The sequence below is a fragment of the Saccopteryx bilineata genome, chromosome 4, assembly GCF_036850765.1.
Source record: "Saccopteryx bilineata isolate mSacBil1 chromosome 4, mSacBil1_pri_phased_curated, whole genome shotgun sequence".
NCBI classification, from domain to species: Eukaryota; Metazoa; Chordata; class Mammalia; order Chiroptera; family Emballonuridae; genus Saccopteryx; species Saccopteryx bilineata.
The window spans coordinates 13,172,082-13,193,507 of NC_089493.1; the positions used below are offsets into that span (position 1 = coordinate 13,172,082).

Below are 21,426 nucleotides of genomic sequence, written 5' to 3' on the forward strand. Positions count from 1 at the left end.
CCCGGCCAGGGCACACAGGAGAAGCGCCCATCTGCTTCTCCACCCCTCCCCCTCTCCTTCCTCTCTGTCTCTCTCTTCCCCTCCCGCAGCCAAGGCTCCATTGAAGCAAAGTTGGCCCGGGCGCTGAGGATGGCTCTGTGGCCTCTGCCTCAGGCGCTAGAATGGCTCTGATTGCAACAGAGCGATGCCCCAGATGGGCAGAGCATCGCCCCTTGGTGGGCATGCCAGGTGGATCCCGGTAGGGCGCATGCGGGAGTCTGTCTGACTGCCTCCCCGTTTCCAGCTTCGGAAAAATACAAAAAAAAAAAAAAAAGGAGTGGAAATGAAGTAGAATCATCAATCCCCCCCCAAAAAAAAAGGTAGAATGAAAAAGAAAAAAGGAACAAAGAACATATGAGATGATAAAAATAACTAGCAAGATGGTTTCAATCATGTCAGTAATTACCTTCAACATAAGTGGTCTAAGCATTCCAACTAAAAGGCAGAAATCTTCAGATTGGGCAAAAAAGCAAGACTTCAGTATGGGCTATTTATAAGAAAACCATTTAAATATTAATATATAGGTAGGAAGTGAAAAGATATACTATGCTAACAATACAACAAAGTGAGAATGGCTATATTGTATCAGAAAGTAAAATTAGGGACAAGGAATATTACAGGAGATAATGGGAGATATTACATAATAGAAGGAGTCAATTCATCAGGAAGACCTTTTAATCCTAAAAATGTATATACCTAATAATAGAGCTTCAAGATGTATAAAACAAAATGCACATATGTAAATGCTTATGTTAGAAAGGAAGAAAATCTCATTTCGTCCATAGGACCGTGCTAAGGCCATGTTCTGTTGCCATCTTCATTTTACCACCGAGAAGACTGAGGTCTAGAGAGGCTTTGAGCCCAGAGTGGCAGCCCGACTCTAGCACGTTACTTTGGACTACAGATCTGAATTTGCAGACTGACTTCATTCTGTTTTCTAAGAAGTGACACAGAGAGATGAATGGCAAGACAGGTCCTGGTAGGTTTTCTAGACTTCAGGGAAGAAAGGATTGTGCCTGCAGACTGTCTATGGGGAGAGCAGGAAGGCTGGCTTCTGAGTCCTCCACAGCACCATTCAGTGTCAGAAAACTGGGGAACCGTCTGCCATGCTCTGAGAGGGGAAAGTGTGAAATCCAGGCGTCGTTCCCAGTCAGGGTGAGAGGAATAGAGGCAAGAGCCAGACATTCCCAAACATAAGAATTCAGGGCTGGTAGCACCGTGAGCCCTTTTGGGCAGTATCCTACTAACCAAGAATTGATTCAAAACAGAGAATTTAAGAAACAGTGAATGCATTTTAATGTAAAATTGATGCAAAGACAATGATTTGGCAATATAAAAAGTAATATAACAAAAATAGGAGGCTGAAGAGAAGGCAAAGTGGAAGATAATAGGAAATATGAATATGCTAATTTCCTTATTTTACTATGAATCAGCAGATACGGCATAGAACTGAAATATGTCGGTGAAAGGGGTTCACCTGCTTCCTCTCATCACTCCCCCTCCCCGTACATATAATTCATATGAGATATTTTTAACTTCGGAGAGACCTCTTATGAAATAACTATGTGAGGAAAAAACCCACATTTTCTGAAGTGGAGTGATTACTTTGGTTATTTTCTTCTATCAAATTTAATTAAAATTAAATGTAATGGTTTAAATTTAAAACTGACATATAGAACATAGTCTCAGGTTTTTTTGTTGTTTTTTTTAAAATTTTTATTTTTCTGAAGCTGGAAACGGGGAAAGACAGTCAGACAGACTCCCGCATGCGCCCGACCGGGATCCACCCAGCAGGCCCACCAGGGGCAACGCTCTGCCCACCAGGGGGCGATGCTCTGCCCCTCCGGGGCGTCGCTCTGCCGCTACCGGAGCCACTCTAGCGCCTGGGGCAGAGGCCAAGGAGCCATCCCCAGTGCCAGGGCCATCTTTGCTCCAATGGAGCCTCGGCTGTACGAGGGGAAGAGAGAGACAGAGAGGAAGGAGGGGGGGGGGGTGGAGAAGCAAATGGGCGCTTCTCCTATGTGCCCTGGTCGGGAATCGAACCCGGGTCCCCCGCACGCCAGGCTGATGCTCTATCGCTGAGCCAACCGGCCAGGGCCAGTCTCAGTTTTTGTAAAATGATTTTTTTATCTTTCTCTCCTCTTGATACATATGTATACAGAGATATCTGGAGTATTGTTCAGAGTTAACTGGTTATTTCTTTGGCGGAATTTTGAGATGCTTTTTAAATTTTCTTTTTGTACTGTACTGAATTGTTTTTGCTTTAAAAGAATCATGGTATTCTTTAAATTAGAAACTATTCTCAAAAGCACATGAAGGATAATTTTTAGAGGTTCAGAGTTGGACCTCCAAGTGGAGACGCCAAGGAAGTAGGCGATTATATGAGTCTGGAAACTCAGAGGGAAAGTCTGGATTGGAGATTATGAATTTGGGAGTTGGCCGCATGTAGCTCAGAGGAATGGATGAGATCATCTTGAGAGAGACGGAAGGGAGAAAGGACAGGTGCTCAGGACCCCGCTCTGTGCCTCTCTGTCACGTAGAGGAGGGGTGGGGGAGGGGCCTGCGTTAGAGCCAGAAACTCCCACACGTTCAGGACGGAGGAGGAACACCCACCTCTTAGCGCTTGCAGAGCCAAGTGCGAAGTCGTGAAGCAGCCAGGCGGTTTTGATAAGATGCTGGGATGCAGTTCAAATGCAAGGGCTGCCCACCTGGATTTCATTCCAGAACATACTGTTCACCGAGTGCTTTCTACTTTTCTTTTCCCCAAATCTTGCAAGTTAGAGAACCAGCAATTGCTTCAACTCCATTTTGGGGAATAATTTCAAAATCGCTAGAATATTAGGGGTTTGGTGAACAATTAGGTCTCTGAAGAACTACTGTTCTTCAAATTTCAGCAAATGTGGACAGTGTGTCTGGAGAGCACTCCTGTAACTTATTAATGGGCCACAAGTGGCTTCTGTCTGACAAATGCTTTGACCTGTGCATTGAAAGAGAGTCGCCTCTGTAACGGTCGATATCTGTGTGTACTTCACTACGACCCACGCAGCTTGCAAGCCTTTCTTCTGACTAGTTGGGAGTCTTTCTTGCAAGGCTAAAAATTTAACTTTTGAAACCTTGTTATCTGTTGACCAGAGGTCAAGTCTGGAAGCCAGGAAGCTTAGGCTTTTCTCAGTTCGCCCCTTGAGCACAGCACAGAGGACTGCTGCTCAGTCCACAGCCTCGCTCTGGTGGCCGGGAGAGCTTGCCCTCCCTGGTTAATTGTATTGATAGGTCAGTGCCAGTCACAGCACTGCTCAGCTCTTGTTGGAGCCCATCAAGCTCACATAGGGCTGAAGCTGCCATCTGCCAGTCTGTGACCTGGGCCTTTGGTGGACGATGACTCCTTCTGCCCGCTGCTGGGACCTGCTTCTGTGTCACTCAGCCTCTCTGTCAACATCCTGGCACTCAGTGGAACCACTCCAGCTCCAGTGCTTCTCCTGGCACCAGGCACCATCAGCGCCCTTCACTCCTCAGCCCCGGGTGCCGGAGGCCCACATGTGCCCCTGGGCTGCCTGGTTGCTTCCTGTCTCATAGAAGCTGCTCTCTCTGCTGCCCCAACCCTGGCACGTCTGCACCAGGGCCTTTGCACCGGTGTCCGCATAGGGAAGTTGATTCTGCAAATCGTGCAGTGCATTTAGCGATAGGGTTTGAAGGAAGTACACTTATGTGGATCTGATTAGTTTTCCGATTTTCTCCCTTTCTAGGTAATACTTACTAATATTCAAAACAGAAGCCCTAAGCCTGGCCCTGCTCCCCACGATCAAGAACTAGGTTTTTTCCTAGAAACAGGACTTCAGAGAGCCCATGTCCTCTATTTCAAAAATGGGTAAGCCTTCTTCATTTTTTTCTAAAGAAGGAGAATAGAAAGCCTTATAATGCTATCTTCAGTTTAGTTATTATAAAAAATTTTAAAATATGAACTATAATTGAAAATTAAAAAAAAAAATGAACATAGGCTCTTTTGTCTGTTCCCCACCTGGCTCTCTCACTTTCCCGTAAGATTAGACGTTGGGAGAAGGGAGGGCTCCTGGTGAGTCTGAGTCACCAGCATGGAGCACCGAGACCAGAGGGCTGTGCTGGGAGCCGTGCTTTGCGCCACCCTTGGCCTCGGCAGTGGTGCTGCACAGGCCTCCCCCTTTGTTGCGGGAAGAGGCGATGGATTGGAAACAGGCTCTCTTCCTCGGGATGGCTGATCAGCTCAGGGAATTGGACTTGCCAAGTCTCAGATGGTTTTTATGACAGTGAGTGTGGCTGTGATGCCATACGAGCCCTTTTTTACTTGAGTGGCCCTTGGAGAGGGTTGAAGGAAGGTGTAAGAGCCTGAAAGGTGTAGAGCTCTCTAATGCATTTGATGTTTGTTTCCTTTTTATATTGCTCTTATGAGAAATGCCGTGACTCTGTTCCAAATCTCTTCAGCTGTCCTTGTTTTGACATTGTGCTGCAGGATAGATGTGCACGGAGACCAACAGTAGGTATCGTTCCTCCGTAGCTGCTCCTAGGCTGCGCATGGGAGGCCCCAAGGCCTGTGCCCTCCCTCTAGGAATAGTCCCGTAGCATAGCCTTTGGATACATGAACAATGGAGTTGCTCCCTCTTCATTGTTGCGGGCTTCAAACCTTGGGGCTCAGCTTGTGGAGAGGGTTTCGTCTTCCTGGTGGCCCAGAGTCCCATGCAGCTGGTTTCCAGTTGTTGGGAGTGAAGCCTTGTTTCCAGATCCTGCTGAACTGTGCACAAGGCCTGCTTCGCTCCAGAGGCCACAGATTGGCATAGTCCACAGCGGACGCCCCAAGGTTTGGGATGGCTTGATGGCTTTGGCACAAAGATGTGCTCAAATTTGATCTCATCTGCCATCGACTGAGATCCTCTGAGTGAGTGCATGTGCCCTGAGCTGAGTTTTCAGTTCTGTTTCTTTGCTGTTTTAGAGGGAGAAGGGAGGGAACGTGGAGTATTTTCTAGTGAGCTGCTGCTTCTCCCTTTTCCCAATAAATGGAGGTCATCACAGGGGAGTCCCGGCCATTGCTCTCCCTCCCTCTACCCTGTGAGCACGTTGCCGTTGAGCTGCAAGTCCAGAGACAGGGGTGAACCCGCCGGGTGCTCCCAGGGGTGCCACCCTAATACCTTCAACTGAAAGCTTTTGTGTGAGATTGACAGGGGTGGGCGGGGTAACGTCTTTGAAGGCTTTCTTCCAGGAGGGAGAGGCAGGGCTATTGGGCTCTGACCTCCTGCCGTGAAACATTGGCTGCCTGAGTCCAGCCCGGGAAGAACGAGGATGAGGGTTAGTGTCCGTCACTAGAGGATGGGTTACGTCCCGGGAATTGCTTACTGGCTCATTTCTCATCGTACCCAAGTACAGGTAGATTCCCACTGATGTAGCCAAAGTTAAGGGACTGCTTCATTTGGAAGCCTCTGCTGCCTCTTCTTGTCCTCTCGCCCTTCCCTTTGGGTTCTAAAGACCAAGGACGGCATTGGGTCAGCTACTCGACGGGGTCCTTGCGAGCTGCAGTGTCCTGAAGGCTGGGATTGTGCAGCAGGAACAAGAGATCACTGAGGGGGAAGGCCAGTTTTGAGAACACGAACTATGAATGGAAGGAGAGATCTCTGGGAGGTTCTGGACAAGCCAAGTGCCATCAGGGTTCCTCAGGGCCCAAGAGACACACCTGGGGGCCACTTGTCAGTGGACACCTACAGGGGCATCTCTGCAGAGCGAGTGGAGACAGACTACAGGGGCATCTCTGCAGAGCGAGTGGAGACAGTGGAGGTTGCTGCTGTCCCTGAGCACCAATGACTCCCCCTAGTTCCACCTCTGATGTGTCTGCTCCTTGGTTGTCTCGCTCTGTTTTTGTTTTTCTGCACTTTAAAAATACGCATCTGGGAGGATGTCATGGGCAGGTTTGACAGGTTTTCAGGGATAGGGAAATGCATTAGGGGAGAGTTTTGCAATGAGAGATAGAAATTGATAAAGCACTTTTTTTCTATAGAATTATTTTAAAAGATATTCAGCTGTTTAGTTGTCATCCCTGAGGACTTAATGAGTTACAGTAATTACTTCTATGCTTTTATAATTCTCCACCTTTTTCAAGAATGAGCGCCAAACTGGCAAAACCTGAGTCTCTGTCAGAGAGAGCCTGAGCCTGGCCGGTTCTTGGGCCCTCCTGTCCCCTGAGACCCCAGGGACTTGTTTATGTATGGAGTGCTTTTCCTTCATTGTCCTGAGCCTCATGGCGACCTCTCACTCGTGTCCACTGCCACCTGCGGGGTTGGTGGTGTAAGCGTTGCCCCTGTTTTACACATGGCGACCTGGTTTCCGGGTTCTGCCTTCTGTCCTAGCTCTGCACCACCGCAGGGGAGACACGGCCACTCTGCAGGGAGACACGGCCACTTGGTCAGACCCTCACACAGTGGCCTCGTCCGGCACCTGCCTCTCTGTGAGGGAGCACTTGACCTCTAGGACGAGACCTGCCAGGGGACAGTCCCAGCCTCTGCTGGTTGGTGTTTTCTCATCACACTTTCCTCATGTCTCATCTACAGCATGTCATAGATCATCTGTTTCTTCTCTCCTTCCCCCGTCCCTCCTCCCCTCTTTTCCTCTCTCTCTCTTCCGTCCTTTCACCCCCCAGTCCCTTTCTGGTTGCCTCCAGCCCTGGGTGCCTCTGGGCACAGTCCGACTCAGGACACACGCACATCTGTTCCGCAGCTGGGTCCCTTCTCCCTCTGGGTGGCAGCGGCTGGCCTGCTGAGGATGGAAAAGTCCTGATTGGGCTCTGCAGAGGGTGAAGTCAGAGAGCCTCAGCCTGCGAGGACCAGCGCTGCTGCTCCAGGGTTCTCGGGTGGCCTCACCCACAGCAGGCATGGCGGAGGGCAGCACGGGCCCGGGACCTGGGTTCAGAATGCCCGGCTGTCAGAACTCGGTTTCTCCATCTGGGACCTGGGGCTGATCCCTCCTGCCCCAGAGCAGGGGTGGGGCACAGATACGAGCGTGGGAACACTGGGGGAACATCGGGCAAACAGCAGGTGGTAGGCTGTCATTCCCACCACGGCGATGCCCACTGGTGGCCAGCTGGACGGGACCGGACGGCGGGCACTCCTGCTGCAGTGGAAGTCCAGGGAGCCGGCCTCCATTCGTGTCTGACTGCTGAGCCTCACACCACCCGAGTTTCCAAGGACAGCACTAAGACTGCTGGTTCCAGCGACCTCGGCTGAAGATGCTAGCAGTTGGCATGGGTAACACCTGGTAACCGGTGGCCAGGTCAGTCGTTCAGAGGTGGAGGGGGCTGACCGGCTGACGCAGTAGCGCGAAGTGTTCTTTGCCTAGGAGAACAGCCTCAGCTTGGGGCTCCCTCAGCCTGCTAAGGAGAAGAGAAGTGTCACCCCCTCCCACTGGAGTCTGCAGCCGGAACTGCCAGCGAGGCTTGGGTCTGGGATGCCACTGTTTCCTGCAAGTCTTAGTCTCAATGTCACGTCCTTGGGAGGCCTGGCCTGAGCACCCCATATAAGCACGTGGCCCTTGTTACTTGTTCTCAGTGCGCCCAGTCATTCCCCAGTGTTTAATACAGCTTGTAATTATATACATTGGTTCACTCGCTTATTATCTGTCTCCCTCATGAGACCCGTATTTCCCCCCATGTATAAGACACTCCCATGTATAAGACGCACCTTAATTTTAGGGCCTGAAATTTGAAAAAAAATGTATTACATAAAGTTATTGAACTCAAGTTTTATTCATCATAAAATTCATACAACTCCTCATCACTGTCAAAACTCCCATCCATTAGCTTGTCCTCATCTGGGTCTGATGATGAATCACTGTCTTCAACAATGAGCACAAAACAAAGTGGGAAATGCAAGTAAAAAAATCTACAACCAGTGTAAAAGATGCACCGTTTTTAGACCCTAAATTTTTTAGAAAAATGTGTATCTTATACATGGGGAAATATGGTATATTTACCCTGAGAACCTGGATTATGTTTCTTAAATTCGCCAAGCACAGTTCATGGCACATAGCCAGACTTAATAAATACTTGTTGGACAGCTGACCAAACCCCCTGCAGGCCAGGCCCTGTGCCGAGAGGCTTGCGTACCCTGCCGGGCAGAAGGAGGCCGCTCTGGCTGGAGTGAAGGCTGATAGAGAAGTCTGTGGATTTCTTGAGAATTGGTTAGGTGCAATGGGGAGGGGATCTGATTTGGAAATGGGAATAGCAAGGATTTGCCTTTGGAGATGATATATTTACGACACCGGCGAGATGTATGTCTTAAGTGGAACTGTCAGCTAGGAAGCCGTGTGAGCACAGAGGGAAGGGTGGCGTGGAGTTGTAGACTGGAAGCCTCAGCAGATTGGTTGCATTTGAAGCCCTGCACCGGATGAGATCTGTGAGAGACAGAGAGTACAGAGAGAAGGCAGTCCGCCCAGGGCCCAGCGTGGAAACCCGTGAGAGTCGGGAGTTGATAAAGGGGAGGAACTTCGGGGGACGCTGTGAGGGTGTGCTCTGACCCAACCACTGTCTTCATGGAGTTTACATCTTGGTTGGGGAAGCAGTCAATAAACGAGGCAATATGATTTACTCAGGGTCACGCCCTCGTCGGTGGCCAGCAGGGACCTGTCTGTCCTCCTCTGACACTCAGTCCACGTCTTACCACGCGGCCCCTACTGCGCACGCCCACAGTTAGTAACCGAGCAGCTAGCTCCAAGGATACATTACACTTATAAGCCAGTCTAGAGGTAATTATTATGTAATAAAAAGTATCAGCCAATTCTCTGTTTTGTTTAAATGTATAATGTATACTAGGGCTGGCTCCTCCCTTTATACCCTCAATACTTGAGTGTAGAAACAAAGGAATCTTTGTCCGTTTTAATCACAAACACGGAGGCTACTTTCAGTGGTGAGTTGTGGGGACAGGTAATTGCTGTCAGTGTCCTTCCTGAGTGCTGGCACCTGAGAGTGAGTCCTGAGCCCTCTGAACACTGTACCACTGGTCAGCAGGGCAGCGCTTCCGTGCCGCTCTGTCCTTGGCTTCAGCAGGAGAACCGGGAGGTCATTCTCCACTGCAGGCGGGTGGCATGGGGGGTTCCCTGTACCGTGTTGTGTGCTTCCCACCCGAAGTTTAGTTCCCTTCCATTACCAAATATTTGACCCCTTTTACCCACACTTTACCCCCCCGGGGTCATTTTTAATATAAGCAAGTAACATAATTGACATTTTATCTTGACTAGGTTTCTAGGGAATACAGAATTGGAAAGTTAACCTAAAGTCAAACTCTCAAGCAGATGAGGAGAGGAATTTGCTAACCCTCTGTCCACATTGTATATTTTTCTTATCTGACTTGTTTACTGTCGGTCTCCCAGGACTGGAATAGAAGCTCCGCTTGGGCAGGAATTTGTCTGTTTGGTTTGGGGAGGGATCTGAATCTTGGTGTCTAGTATGTAGAGGTATGGGAAGAAGGAGGGGAAGGGAGGGAGGGAGGAAGGGAGGGAGGGAGGGGGGAGGAAGGAAGGGGTAGGGAGGGAGGGAGGGAGGAGGGAGGGATGGGGGAAGGAAGGAAGGGAGGGAGGGAGGGAAGGAAGGAAGGAAGGAAGGAAGGAAGGAAGGAAGGAAGGAAGGAAGGAAGGAAGGAAGGAACTCATTTTTCGCTCATGGATACCTAACAGTTGTCCATTTTCTTTAAAATTAGTTAATGCAGCACATCTTGACTGAAAGCTAGATATGTTGATTGAACACTGTGCTAGGTCCTAGGGATATAAGGATGAACAAGAACCCTCTGGACCAGCTTCATGGAACCTACTGCTGATTACTGCTGCTTCTTGGTGGTAAAGAGGGAGATGTTCAATGACATCTAGGTTTCCCTGCATTTGATGTTGTTCTGTTAAGAGAGGGTGAAGGCAGAGGCAGGTGTCAAATGATTTCCTTATCTCAGGACAAAATAATACATTTTCTGGGAAGGTCATAGGGACCTCTGCTTTCTGCCCGATCTCTGAGAGTGGAGTATTTATGATGGGCTTTATTAAGAGACACTCCTTCAACAGGCCCTGGTGGACTCTCATTTCTGAGAAGGTCCTAGCGTGCTGGCCTTTCACTGCAGTAGGCCGCCTTACCTACGTCTTCTGCGTACACATCTGGGCGGGATTCCAGGTTACCACAGCAGGAGAGAGAATTATCGTTTAGTTGTTTGAGAACATTTGCTCCCAGGACCTCCCAGATCCTCATTTTTTAAAAATGTAGCTCTTCAAGGTGAACCCTCAGGGGCTGAATAAAACTAGACACAGGAGTGCGGGGGAGCCCCCCCCCCCCCTGCAAGGGCAGACTGTTGAAATGACGTGTGTGTGTGTGTGTGTGTGTGTGTGTGTGTGTGTGTAAGGAGGAGTGTGTGTGTGTGTGTGTGTGTGTGTGTAAGGAGGAACTCACATCCTGTCTGGTCCAGGAGGAAGCCAGACTTCACTCTCTTGGCTGTGGGGAGTTTTCTGGGTAATCCAGTGATGTCTGTGCTCCAGAGCAGGGCCTGATGTATGTATCTGCCTGGAGGGGAGAGCGTGGACCGAGTATGCAGTGTCCCTGTGGCTCTTGCTGAGCCTGCTTTGTCCAGTCCCTGGTTTAGTGTCAAGTGTGTTAATATTTTACACGAGGGCGGTGCAGCGGGAGTGGGGTGGGGTGGAGGCTCAGCTCTTTTCAGGGGATACTTCCTACCTGTTTCTTTTTAAATCACTGTTTCTCTCTCTCTCTCTCTCTCTTTTCCTCCAGAGGTATTTTTAGTGAACTCTTAGAGAGAGATTGAGCTAAAGCCCAGAAAATGACTGAGATGTCTTTTGAGAATTTCTGACTTTTTTTTTTTTAGGAAACACTAGAACTTTCTATTGCAAACAAGAAGGCCCATAAATTTTCTTACAAATACCTGACTTTACCTTTGTGTGGCAATGTCTATAGATCTGTAACCAATAAGACAATCTATAATAATATTGGATGTTTTCATAGCAGAATCCTGCATCAAATTACAAATTATCTCTGAATTACGTATTTTTAAAAAAAGATTTTTTTCATATTAGTAAATTTTTTTTTCAATTGACATTTGGTTTTCCCACCATCTTTGCTATCTTAGGTTTGAATTTTTACTTTATATTCACAAGTGACACTGATGCCTGAGCTGTGGTGACACAGTGGATGAAGCATTGACCTGGAACACTGAGGTCGCCGGTTTGAAACCCTGCACTTGCCTGGTCAAGGCACATATGGGAGTTGATGCTTCCTGCTCCTCTCCCGTCTCTCTCTCTCTCTCTCTCTCTCTCTCTCTCTCTCTCTCTCTGTCTCCTCTCTAAAAAAGGAATTTAAAAAAATTAAAAAAAAAAAAAGTGCCAGTGGCCCAGCACAGACAGGGGCCTTTCTTCCCCGGCACCAGTGTCCTCAGGCTGCGGGCAGGGCTTGGTTGGTGGGGGTGGTAGCTGGTTCTCCTTTGGATCTGACAAATTAGCATCAGAAGTGACAATCTTTGAAACAGGCAGTTAAAATATCAGGAAGAACCCAATGCTGTGTTTCTTCCAAAAACTACCCAGAAAAACTCATTAGCCAGACTTGGTAAAATCTCTGAATTACATTTTTTTAAAAAAAGATGCAGTTTTATTGCTTTCCAAGTACATTTTGAGCTAGTTAAGAAAAAAGCAACAAAAATATATAGCCTACTCAGTTCCATGAATGCTTATTGAGAGACTGCTGGGGACCAGTCATCAAGGTGAGCTCTGGAGACATGAGAGGAGTCAAGAATGTTCTTTGAGCCCCGGGGGAAGACAAGGATGTCAGCAGCGAGTATAACAGCTGGGGAAGAACACCAGGCTGAAGGGATGGGATGAGGGAGAAGGGGGGGGGGAGGAGTCTCTTCCCTGGGGGAGTTCTTCAAGTTTTTTGGAAGAACTGACATTAACCAAATGGCAGGGTGAGATTTCCACAATTTAGAGGGACTTGGGGGACTGGGGTGGCTGTCTTGGTTGACAGCCAGGTCTACCAGACCAGATACACATTATAAGCCCTTGAGAGTCAGCACTGTCTGGTGGTCCTAGAGCACTGGCTCTGGATCCAGCTGCCTCGGTTTGAACCCTCCCTCTTACCTTTACTGTGACCTTGCGAGTTATTTAACCTCTCTGTGTTTCAGTTTTGTCGCTTGTACACTGGGGGTAATAATAGAACCTACTTCATAGTGTTGTTGGGTGGATTAAGTGGCATAGTTATTATAGCATGCTTGGACAGTGTCTGGCACATGGTAAGCACTACCCAAGGGCTACACAAGTAAATCCATAAAAGCCTGCACAATGCAGGGTTCTCAGCTCCCTGGACGGAAGGCAGGACTTGGCGACTAAAATCTGGGGAGATGGTGACAACAGTGGCAGAATGGTTTTGGATCTTCTCATATGTCCACATAGAAAAGACAAAGTAGCCCTGGCCGGTTGGCTCAGCGGTAGAACGTTGGCCTAGCGTGCGGAGGACTCGGGTTCGATTCCCGGCCAGGGCACACAGGAGAAGCACCCATTTGCTTCTCCACCCCTCCGCCGCGCTTTCCTCTCTGTCTCTCTCTTCCCCTCCCGCAGCCAAGGCTCCATTGGAGCAAAGATGGCCCGGGCGCTGGGGATGGCTCTGTGGCCTCTGCCTCAGGCGCTAGAGTGGCTCTGGTCGCAACATGATGATGCCCAGGATGGGCAGAGCATCGCCCCCTGGTGGGCAGAGCGTCGCCCCATGGTGGGCGTGCCGGGTGGATCCCGGTTGGGCGCATGCGGGAGTCTGTCTGACTGTCTCTCCCTATTTCCAGCTTCAGAAAGATGAAAAAAAAAATTTTTTTTTTTTTAAAAAAGAAAAGACAAAGTAACCAGATAGGAAAACCAAAAACCCATGGACAGCATTTACAACTGGAGGACCGGGTATACTCACACATCCCAAAGGACAGGCTGGTGGGGACGCAATGCCAACAGCCACAGACTGGCGTGTCATTCGCACCTGTGTGGGTGAGAGCAAAGGAGGCAGTGGGGCGTCTGACGACCTGGGGACAGGAGACCCTGAAATGGCCAAGTATGGACTGGAATGCTCCTCTAGCCGATGTGAGGTTAGCTGCTGAAAATGAGAGGGTTTGCCAGGAAAAGTCTAAGGGGCTGGGACAGTCTGGCCCTTCTGACCCAGTGGGGCTCTCTGCTGGGATTGGGCCCCACAACGAAGAGAACCTGCTGAGTGAAATGAAGATTGACCCAGAAGTGACAGAAGAAGGAACAGGTAGAGATAAAAGTAGGGGAAGGGGAGATAGCCAGGAATTACTTATATAAATCAGGCTACTATACGTTTTTAACCTCTTTATTCAGGTATAATTTATATATCGAAAATTCACGTTATAAATATGCAGTTTAATTGTCTTTAATAAATTTTTACAGCAAGGCTGTCATCTGCACAGTCCCGCTTTAGAGCACTTCCATCACCCTAAAGAGCTCTTCATGCCTATTGGCAGTCGAGTCCCACTCCCAGCCCCAGCCCCAGGCTGCCACTTATCTGTTATTTGTCTCCATAGATTTGCCTTCCATAGAATTTTACATAAATGGAGTCACAGGATATACAGTCCTTCCTTTGTGTCTTGCTTCTTCAACCCAGTATAATGTTTTTGAGGTTCACTCACATTGTAGCAGGTATCAATAGGTCCTTTTTTAGTATTAAATAGTTATTCCATTGTATAAATGTACTGTATTTTGTTTATTCATCCACCACCTGATAAACGTTTGGATTGTCTCCGCTTCGGGGCTACTGTGAATGCTGCTGCTGTGAACATTGGCATACACATTTCCCCGCAGCCCTGTGCTCTCGTTTCCCTTGGATAGAATCATAGGAGTGGAATTGATGGGTCATATGATAAGTTTATGTTTAACTTTTTAAGAAACTGCCAAACTGTTTTCCAAAGTGGCTGTACAGTTTTACATTGGTACCAGCAGTGTGTGAGAGTTCCAGTTCCTTTCCATTCTCTTCAACGCTTGGTATTGTCAGTTTCTAACTAGAGCTAGTCTAGTGGCTTTGTGGTGGTGTCTATAACTTTAATGTGCATTTTCCTGATGATTAATGATGGTTAGCAGCTTTTCGTAGGCCTGTTAGCTATTCTTCTATCTTCTGTAGTGAAACATCTGTTTAAATACTTTGCCCTGTTTTCAACTGGGCTATCATTATCAAGTCATAAGACTTCTTTATATATTATGGATGCAAGACCTCCATCAGATACAGCATTTGCAAATGTTTTCCGGCAGCCTGTGGCTTACATTCATTTTGTAATGATGTCATTAAAAGAGGAAAAGTTAACTTTAATGAAATCCAATTTTTTACTTTTTCTTTGTATGGATTATCCTTTTGGTGCTGTATCTAAGAAAGTTTTACCTAACATAAGACCACAAAGATGTTCTTCTATGTTTTATTCCACAAATTTTAACTTTTACATGTATTTGGAGTTAGTGTTTGTGTGTGATAGGAAGTAAAAATCTGAGTTAAATTATTTTGCATCTAGGCCCTGGCTGGGTAGCTCAGTTGAATAGAGTGTCATCCGAAATGCCCAGGTTGGTCACAGCACATGTAAGAATCAACCAATGAGTGCATATAAATAAATGGAACAACAAATCGATGTTTCTTTCTCTCTCTCTCTCTCTCTCTCTCTCCCCCCCCTCTCCTCTTCCACCCTTTCCCTCCCTCTCCCTCCCTCTCCCTTCCTCTCTCTAAAGCAGTGGTCCCCAACCTTTTTTGGGCCATGGACCGGTTTAATGTCAGAAAATATTTTCACGGACCAGCCTTTAGGGTAGGACGGATAAATGTATCACGTGACCGAAGCAAGCGTCAAGAGTAAATCTTAGATGGATGTAACAGAGGGAATCTGGTCATTTTTTAAAAATAAAACATCGTTCAGACTTAAATATAAATAAAACGAAAATAATGTAAGTTATTTATTCTTTCTCTGCGGACTGGTACCAAATGGCCCACGGACCGGTACTGGTCCGTGGCCCTGGGGGTTGGGGACCACTGCTCTAAAGTCAATAAATAAAAAAAAATTTTCACATCTAGTTGTTCAGTTGTCTTAAGCACCATTTGTTGAAAAGTCTTCTCCTTTCCTATGAATTGCCTTGACATGTTAGTAAAAGATGAACTAATTTAGCATAAATGTAGAGGTTAATTTCTGGAGTCTCTATTCTGTTTCATTGATTAATATGTCTGTCCTTAACACAATACCACACTGTCTCGAATATATAGCCTTATAGCAGGTTTTAAAATTAGATAACATAAATCCTTCAACTTCTTTCTTTTTCAAAGTTATGTTGGCTATTTTCAGTCCTTGAAAAATTTATATACTTTTTAGAATCATCTTGTAAATTTTCACCAAAAAAGCCTCCCAGGATTTTGATAAGGACTGCAGTGAATCTCTGAGTCAATTTAGGGAAAACTGACATATTAACAGTAGTGAATCTTTGATCCAAGGCTATTTGTTTAGGTCTTTAATTTCTCTCAAAAATGTTTTGTAGTATTTTTATTGTACAGGTTTTAAATTTCTTTGTTAAATTTGTTGCTGAGTATTTTACTCACTTTATTTTTTTGTGAATGGAATTTTCTTAATTTTATGTTCAGATTACTCTTTGCTATTATATAGAAATATTGTTAATTTTTGTATAGGGATGTTGTATCCTGCAACTTTGCTTAACTTACTAATTAGTTCTTGTAATTTTTATTTTCTTATTTTTATTTTTTTACTATTAAAAAATCTTATTTAGAAGAATAAATTTAGGCCCTGGCCGGTTGGCTCAGCGGTAGAGCGTCGGCCTGGCGTGCGGGGGACCTGGGTTCGATTCCCGGCCAGGGCACATAGAAGCGCCCATTTGCTTCTCCACCCCCACCCCCTCCTTCCTCTCTGTCTCTCTCTTCCCCTCCCACAGCCAAGGCTCCATTGGAGCGGGGATGGCCCGGGTGCTGGGGATGGCTCCTTGGCCTCTGCCCCAGGCGCTAGAGTGGCTCTGGTCGCAGCAGAGCGACGCCCCGGAGGGGCAGAGCATCGCCCCCTGGTGGGCAGAGCATCGCCCCTGGTGGGCGTGCCGGGTGGATCCCGGTTGGGCTCATGCGGGAGTCTGTCTGACTGTCTCTCCTCGTTTCAAGCTTCAGAAAAGAACAAAAAAAAAACCCCAAAAAAAGAAAACTAAATTTAATAGGGTGACATTGATCAATAAGAGTATATAGGTTTCACCATAAGCATCCTAGAGGAAAACATAGGCAATAAGTTCTCTGACATCTCTCGCAGCAATATATTTGCTGATTTATCTCCACGTGCAAGGGAAATAAAGGACAGGATAAACAAATGGGACTATATCAAACTTAAAAGCTTTTGCACAGCTAAAGACAATATGAACAAAATGAAAAGGCAAACCACACAATGGGAGAACATATTTGACAATACATCTGATAAGGGGTTAATAACCAAAATTTGTAAAGAACTTGTAATACTCAACACCAGGAAGGTAAACAATCCAATCAAAAAATGGGCAAAAGAAATGAATAGACACTTCTCCAGAGAGGACATACAGATGGCCAATAGGCATATGAAAAAATGTTCAACATCACTAATCATTAGAGAAATGCAAATTAAAAACACAAGGAGATATCACTTCACACCGGTCAGAATGGCGCTCATCAACAAAACAACACAGAATAAGTGCTGGCGAGGATACGGAGAAAAGGGAACCCTCCTGCACTGGTGGTGGGAATGCAGACTGGTGCAGCCTCTGTGGAAAACAGTATGGAGATTCCTCAAAAAATTAAAAATCAAACTGCCCAGCCATCCTACTTTTAGGATTATACCACAAGAATACCATAGCACAGTTTGAAAAAGAGAAATGCACCCCCATGTTTATGGCAGCATTGTTTACAATAGCCAAGATCTGGAAATAGCCCAAGTGTCCGTCAGTGGATTAAAAAGCGGTGGTACATATATACAATGGAATACTATGGGGCCATGAAAAAGAAGGAAATACTACCTTTTGCAACAACATGGATGGACCTGGAAACTCTTATGTTAAATGAAATAAGCCAGACAGAGGAAGAAAAATATCATATGACCTCACTCATATTATGAACTGAGGAGTGGAATAGAGACAGAGGCGGGACCAAAGGATCCAGAAGGAAAGCGGACAGAGGGAAAGGGGACGATAGGGTGATAGGATGGGACGAGAGCAGAAAAGCAAATCCTGGAGGGAAGGGGGGAGGGCGTTATGGAGAGGGAGATGGGAGATGTACTGGGAACACGGGTGACATTAGAATCTATGTAAACACAATAAATTTTAAAAAAGGAGTATGTAGGTTTCAGGTAAACACCTCTACAGCACTTGAACTGTTGATTGTGTTTTGTGCCCATCACCCAAAGTCGTATCATTTTCTGTCACCATATATTTATCCCTTTACTACCCTCCCCCCAACCCTCCTCCTGATAACCACTTTTCTTTGTCCATGAGTCTCATTTTTATATCCCACCTATGTGTGAAATCATCTAGTTCTTAGCTTTTTCTGATTTACTTATTTCACTTAGTATAATGTTCTCAAGGCCCCTCCATCTTGTCATAAATGATAGTATGTCATCATTTCTTATGACTAAGTAGTATTTGTACCACATCTTCTTTGTAATTTTAAAAGATCACTTAGTATTTTTACATATGAGATCATGTCATCTATGAATAAGAACAGTTTCACTTCCTCCTTTCAAAACGCATCTTTTATTTCTATTCATTGCCTCTTGTACTTTCAGGAGTGTCCAGTACAGCACTGAATGCAAGTGGTGAGAGCAGTCATGTTTCTCACTCCTGCCTGATCTTAGGGAGAAAGCATTGAGCCTTTCACCATCGAATGTCCTGTCAGCTGGAGGTTTTTTATAGATGCCCCTCTATCTCTAGTAATATTTCTTCACTTACAGTCTGCCCTACATGATATTAATATGGCCACTCCAGCTGCCTTGAGGGTACTATTTACAAAGTATAGCTTTCTTACCCTTTTACTTTCAACTTATTTGTATCTTTGAATTAAAGTGTCTCATCTATCTGTTTAGATAACATGCAGTTGGATCTTACTTTTTTATCCAGTATAAAAATTTTTGCCTTTTGATTACAGTATTTAATGCATTGGCATTTAATATAACTATTGATATGATTGGTTTGAATCTGCCATTTTGTTCTTTGTTTTCCATATGTCTCATGTCTTTTTGATTCTCTATTCCTCCCTATTACCCTCTTTTATGTAAAAATACAATTACTTTGAAGTATTGCATTTTAATTCTTCTGTTAATTTTTAAATTATATTTTAATTTTTTTCCATTGATTTGAGAGGGGGGGGAGAGATAAAAAGGGAAGCATCAACTCGTTCCACTTAGTTATTCCATTTAGTTGCGCACTCATTGATTGCTTCTCATACTTGTCTTGACCAGGGATCAAGCCTGCCACCTCAGTGAGCCGGGATGATGCTTTATCCACTGAGCCACCTGGCCAAGGCTTACTTATATTTTCTTTTTATTTTTGCAGTGATTTCTCTATGAATTACAGTATACATTTTAAATGATCACAGTCTACTTCATATGAACTCTGACTTGATTTCAGTACAATATATGTGGTTCTAATACAACTTCATTTCCTCCCTTCTTTGTGCTATTAATGTCTGTATGTTATAAACACCACAGTGTAGTATAATATTTATTCCCTTATATAATGTTATTTTACATATAGTAAAAGAAAACATTTTAAAATGTATTTATACAGTATTTTATATTTACCTACATATTTTTTTTTTTTTTTTTTTTTTTTTTTTTTTTTTTTTCTGAAGCTGGAAACGGGGAGAGACAGTCAGACTCCCGCATGCGCCCGACTGGGATCCACCCGGCACACCCACCAGGGGGCGACGCTCTGCCCCTCTGGGGCGTCGCTCTGCCGCAACCAGAGCCACTCCAGCGCCTGGGGCAGAGGCCAAGGAGCCATCCCCAGCGCCCGGGCCATCTTTGCTCCAATGGAGCCTTGGCTGCGAGAGGGGAAGAGAGAGACAGAGAGGAAGGAGGGGGGGGCGGGGGTGGAGAAGCAAATGGGCGCTTCTCCTATGTGCCCCGGCCGGGAATCGAACCCAGGTCCCCCGCACGCCAGGCCGACGCTCTACCGCTGAGCCAACCGGCCAGGGCCTTTTACCTACATATTTACACTTCTTATACTCTTACTAATTTATTACTATAGATTCAAATTATCCTCTGTTGTCACTTCCATGTGGTCTGAAGGACTTCCTTTAAATTTTTGTATTGGGTATGTCTGTAGCTATGAATTCTCTTTGTTTAGCTGGGAATATCTTTATTGTATCTTCTTTTTGGATGACAGTTTTACTATCAATGGAATTCTTGGCGTTGTATATTTTTTTCTTTCAGCACTTTGAATATATCTTTCCCTCTGTCTGATGAGAAGTCATTGGTAATCTTACTGTTGTCCCCTGACTGTGACTTGTTTCAGTTGTTACTTTCAAAATATTTTTCTTTGTCTTTCAGCACTTTTATAATCTTGTGTGTCTGGTTTTCTTCAGTCTTTTTTCTTTCTGTTCTTTGGATTGGATAATTTTTATTCACTTACTTTTTCAATTCGGTGATTTTCTACTGTTTCAAAGGGTGCTGTTTCCAATGGGATCATCAGATCCCATTTAGGGAATTTTAAAATCTGAGTTATACTTTTTAACTCTAAAATCTCCATTTGGTTAATTTTTATAGTTTCTATTTCTCTATTGAGATTCCTTATTTGTTTAGTCATTGTCATCTTTAAACATAGTTTCTGTTAATTCTTTGATCATACTTATAATAGCTTCTTTGAAGTCTTTGTCTTTTAAATTCAACCTGTGGACCCATTCAGAGTGCAGCTTATATTGACTGTTCTTTATCCTGAATGTAAGCCATGGTTTTCTATTTCTTTGCATATTTTATAACAGATAAAGTACAACCATAAATTAAAAAATAGACAGAGAATGCTGATAGCATATGCAGAAGATAAGTTTTTTAACTTTCCATAAATCCTAATGAGGGTGGTATTATTAGTTTTGCTATTCTGAAACACTTTGTGTAACATAGAATAAAGAAAATGAGTATTTATAGAATGTTCTAACTGTTATCCCATGTCCTCGAGAACCAAGATTCTTGGTATGGGAGAAGGGCAAAATAGATTTAGGATAGAAGAGATTGGAAAAGCTCTGTAGTCCTGACTTTGAATGATTGACTTAGAAATGTTAGTGTGAATCATGAGGCATCTGTACGTGTGTCTGTATATGTGTATACGTGGGTCTGTATATGTATGCAGTGGGCATGTGTATATTACACACACAGGGCAGGGCAAAAGTAGGCTTATAGTGGTTTGTATGGAAAATAATATGATAATGAATAACCAATAACACAAGAATAAACTGTTTCACGCACTCACTGTAAACTACTTTTGCCCCACCCCATAGACACATGTATGGTGTGAGAGCGTGGGTTCGGAGTAAGGGGAGAGGGTAGGAGAGAAGCTGACTCAGTAGTAGTGACTATCCCTAGTGCCTAGATTGTGATCTTGAAGTCTCATTTTCCAATAAAAGAAACCTCGTTCCGGTTCTGGTCTAGGACATGAATAAGATGAGCTCAGAACATCTTTGCAAACCAGACTGCAAGGAGCCTATCAAAGATTCCCAGGGTCATGTTAAAGGAATTCAGGCCAAATATGGGACGATTTGAATTTCATGAAGGGTAAAACTTGCAATAGACTCATGAAATATGTTTACATTTATGAGTTCTATTTCAGTATCTAGCAAAGTAAATGAAAAACCAAACATTTCTCCTACCTATCTTTACTGTAGGAACTAGAAAACCAAATATTAGATCAAAGAAAACCCCTCTCTATAAAATTATTCCAGCTAGTAAATGAAAACTCAGTGAAAGCATTAGAATGTCACCGTGCTGCTGACTCCCAGTGAATTCACATATCTAAGCTCTGAGCACGGAGGGCTGCTAACACCACAAAGAAAGCGATGCCCAGAGCAACGTGCCTCCTGATAGACTAGTCCGCCACTGCCCAAGTCTTGCAAAGGGACTAACCCTGAATTGGTTGCTCCCGGAAACCCAGCCGCCTGCTGCAAGGACCGCGGAGAGCAGAGGAAGGTACTGAGGTGCACCGTGACTATGAGTCCCCCCGCCGGTGGGACGCTCTCCAGGTCGAGCAGTCCAGATTCTTTCATGGACAAATTCTAAGGAAAAGGATAAGGCAGAAAGGGAACCTGTAGATTAATAGAGACTTTAAAGATTCATCAAGTGAGAAAAGAAGTGTGTCCAGCACTAAACCATAGTGTAG

The 21,426-nt window shown here is 45.3% G+C and overlaps 1 protein-coding gene across 4 annotated transcripts in view; it reads left to right on the plus strand.

Annotated features, from left to right (window-relative positions):
* Nucleotides 1-21,426, plus strand: part of TTC7B (tetratricopeptide repeat domain 7B) — a 243,200-nt gene that overhangs the window by 64,711 nt on the left and 157,063 nt on the right. For all 4 annotated transcript variants that reach the window (XM_066273807.1, XM_066273808.1, XM_066273810.1 and 1 more), the window contains exon 5: nt 3,783-3,904. In XM_066273807.1, coding sequence (XP_066129904.1) covers nt 3,783-3,904 — 122 coding nt within the window. The remainder of the gene's footprint in view (nt 1-3,782; nt 3,905-21,426) is intronic.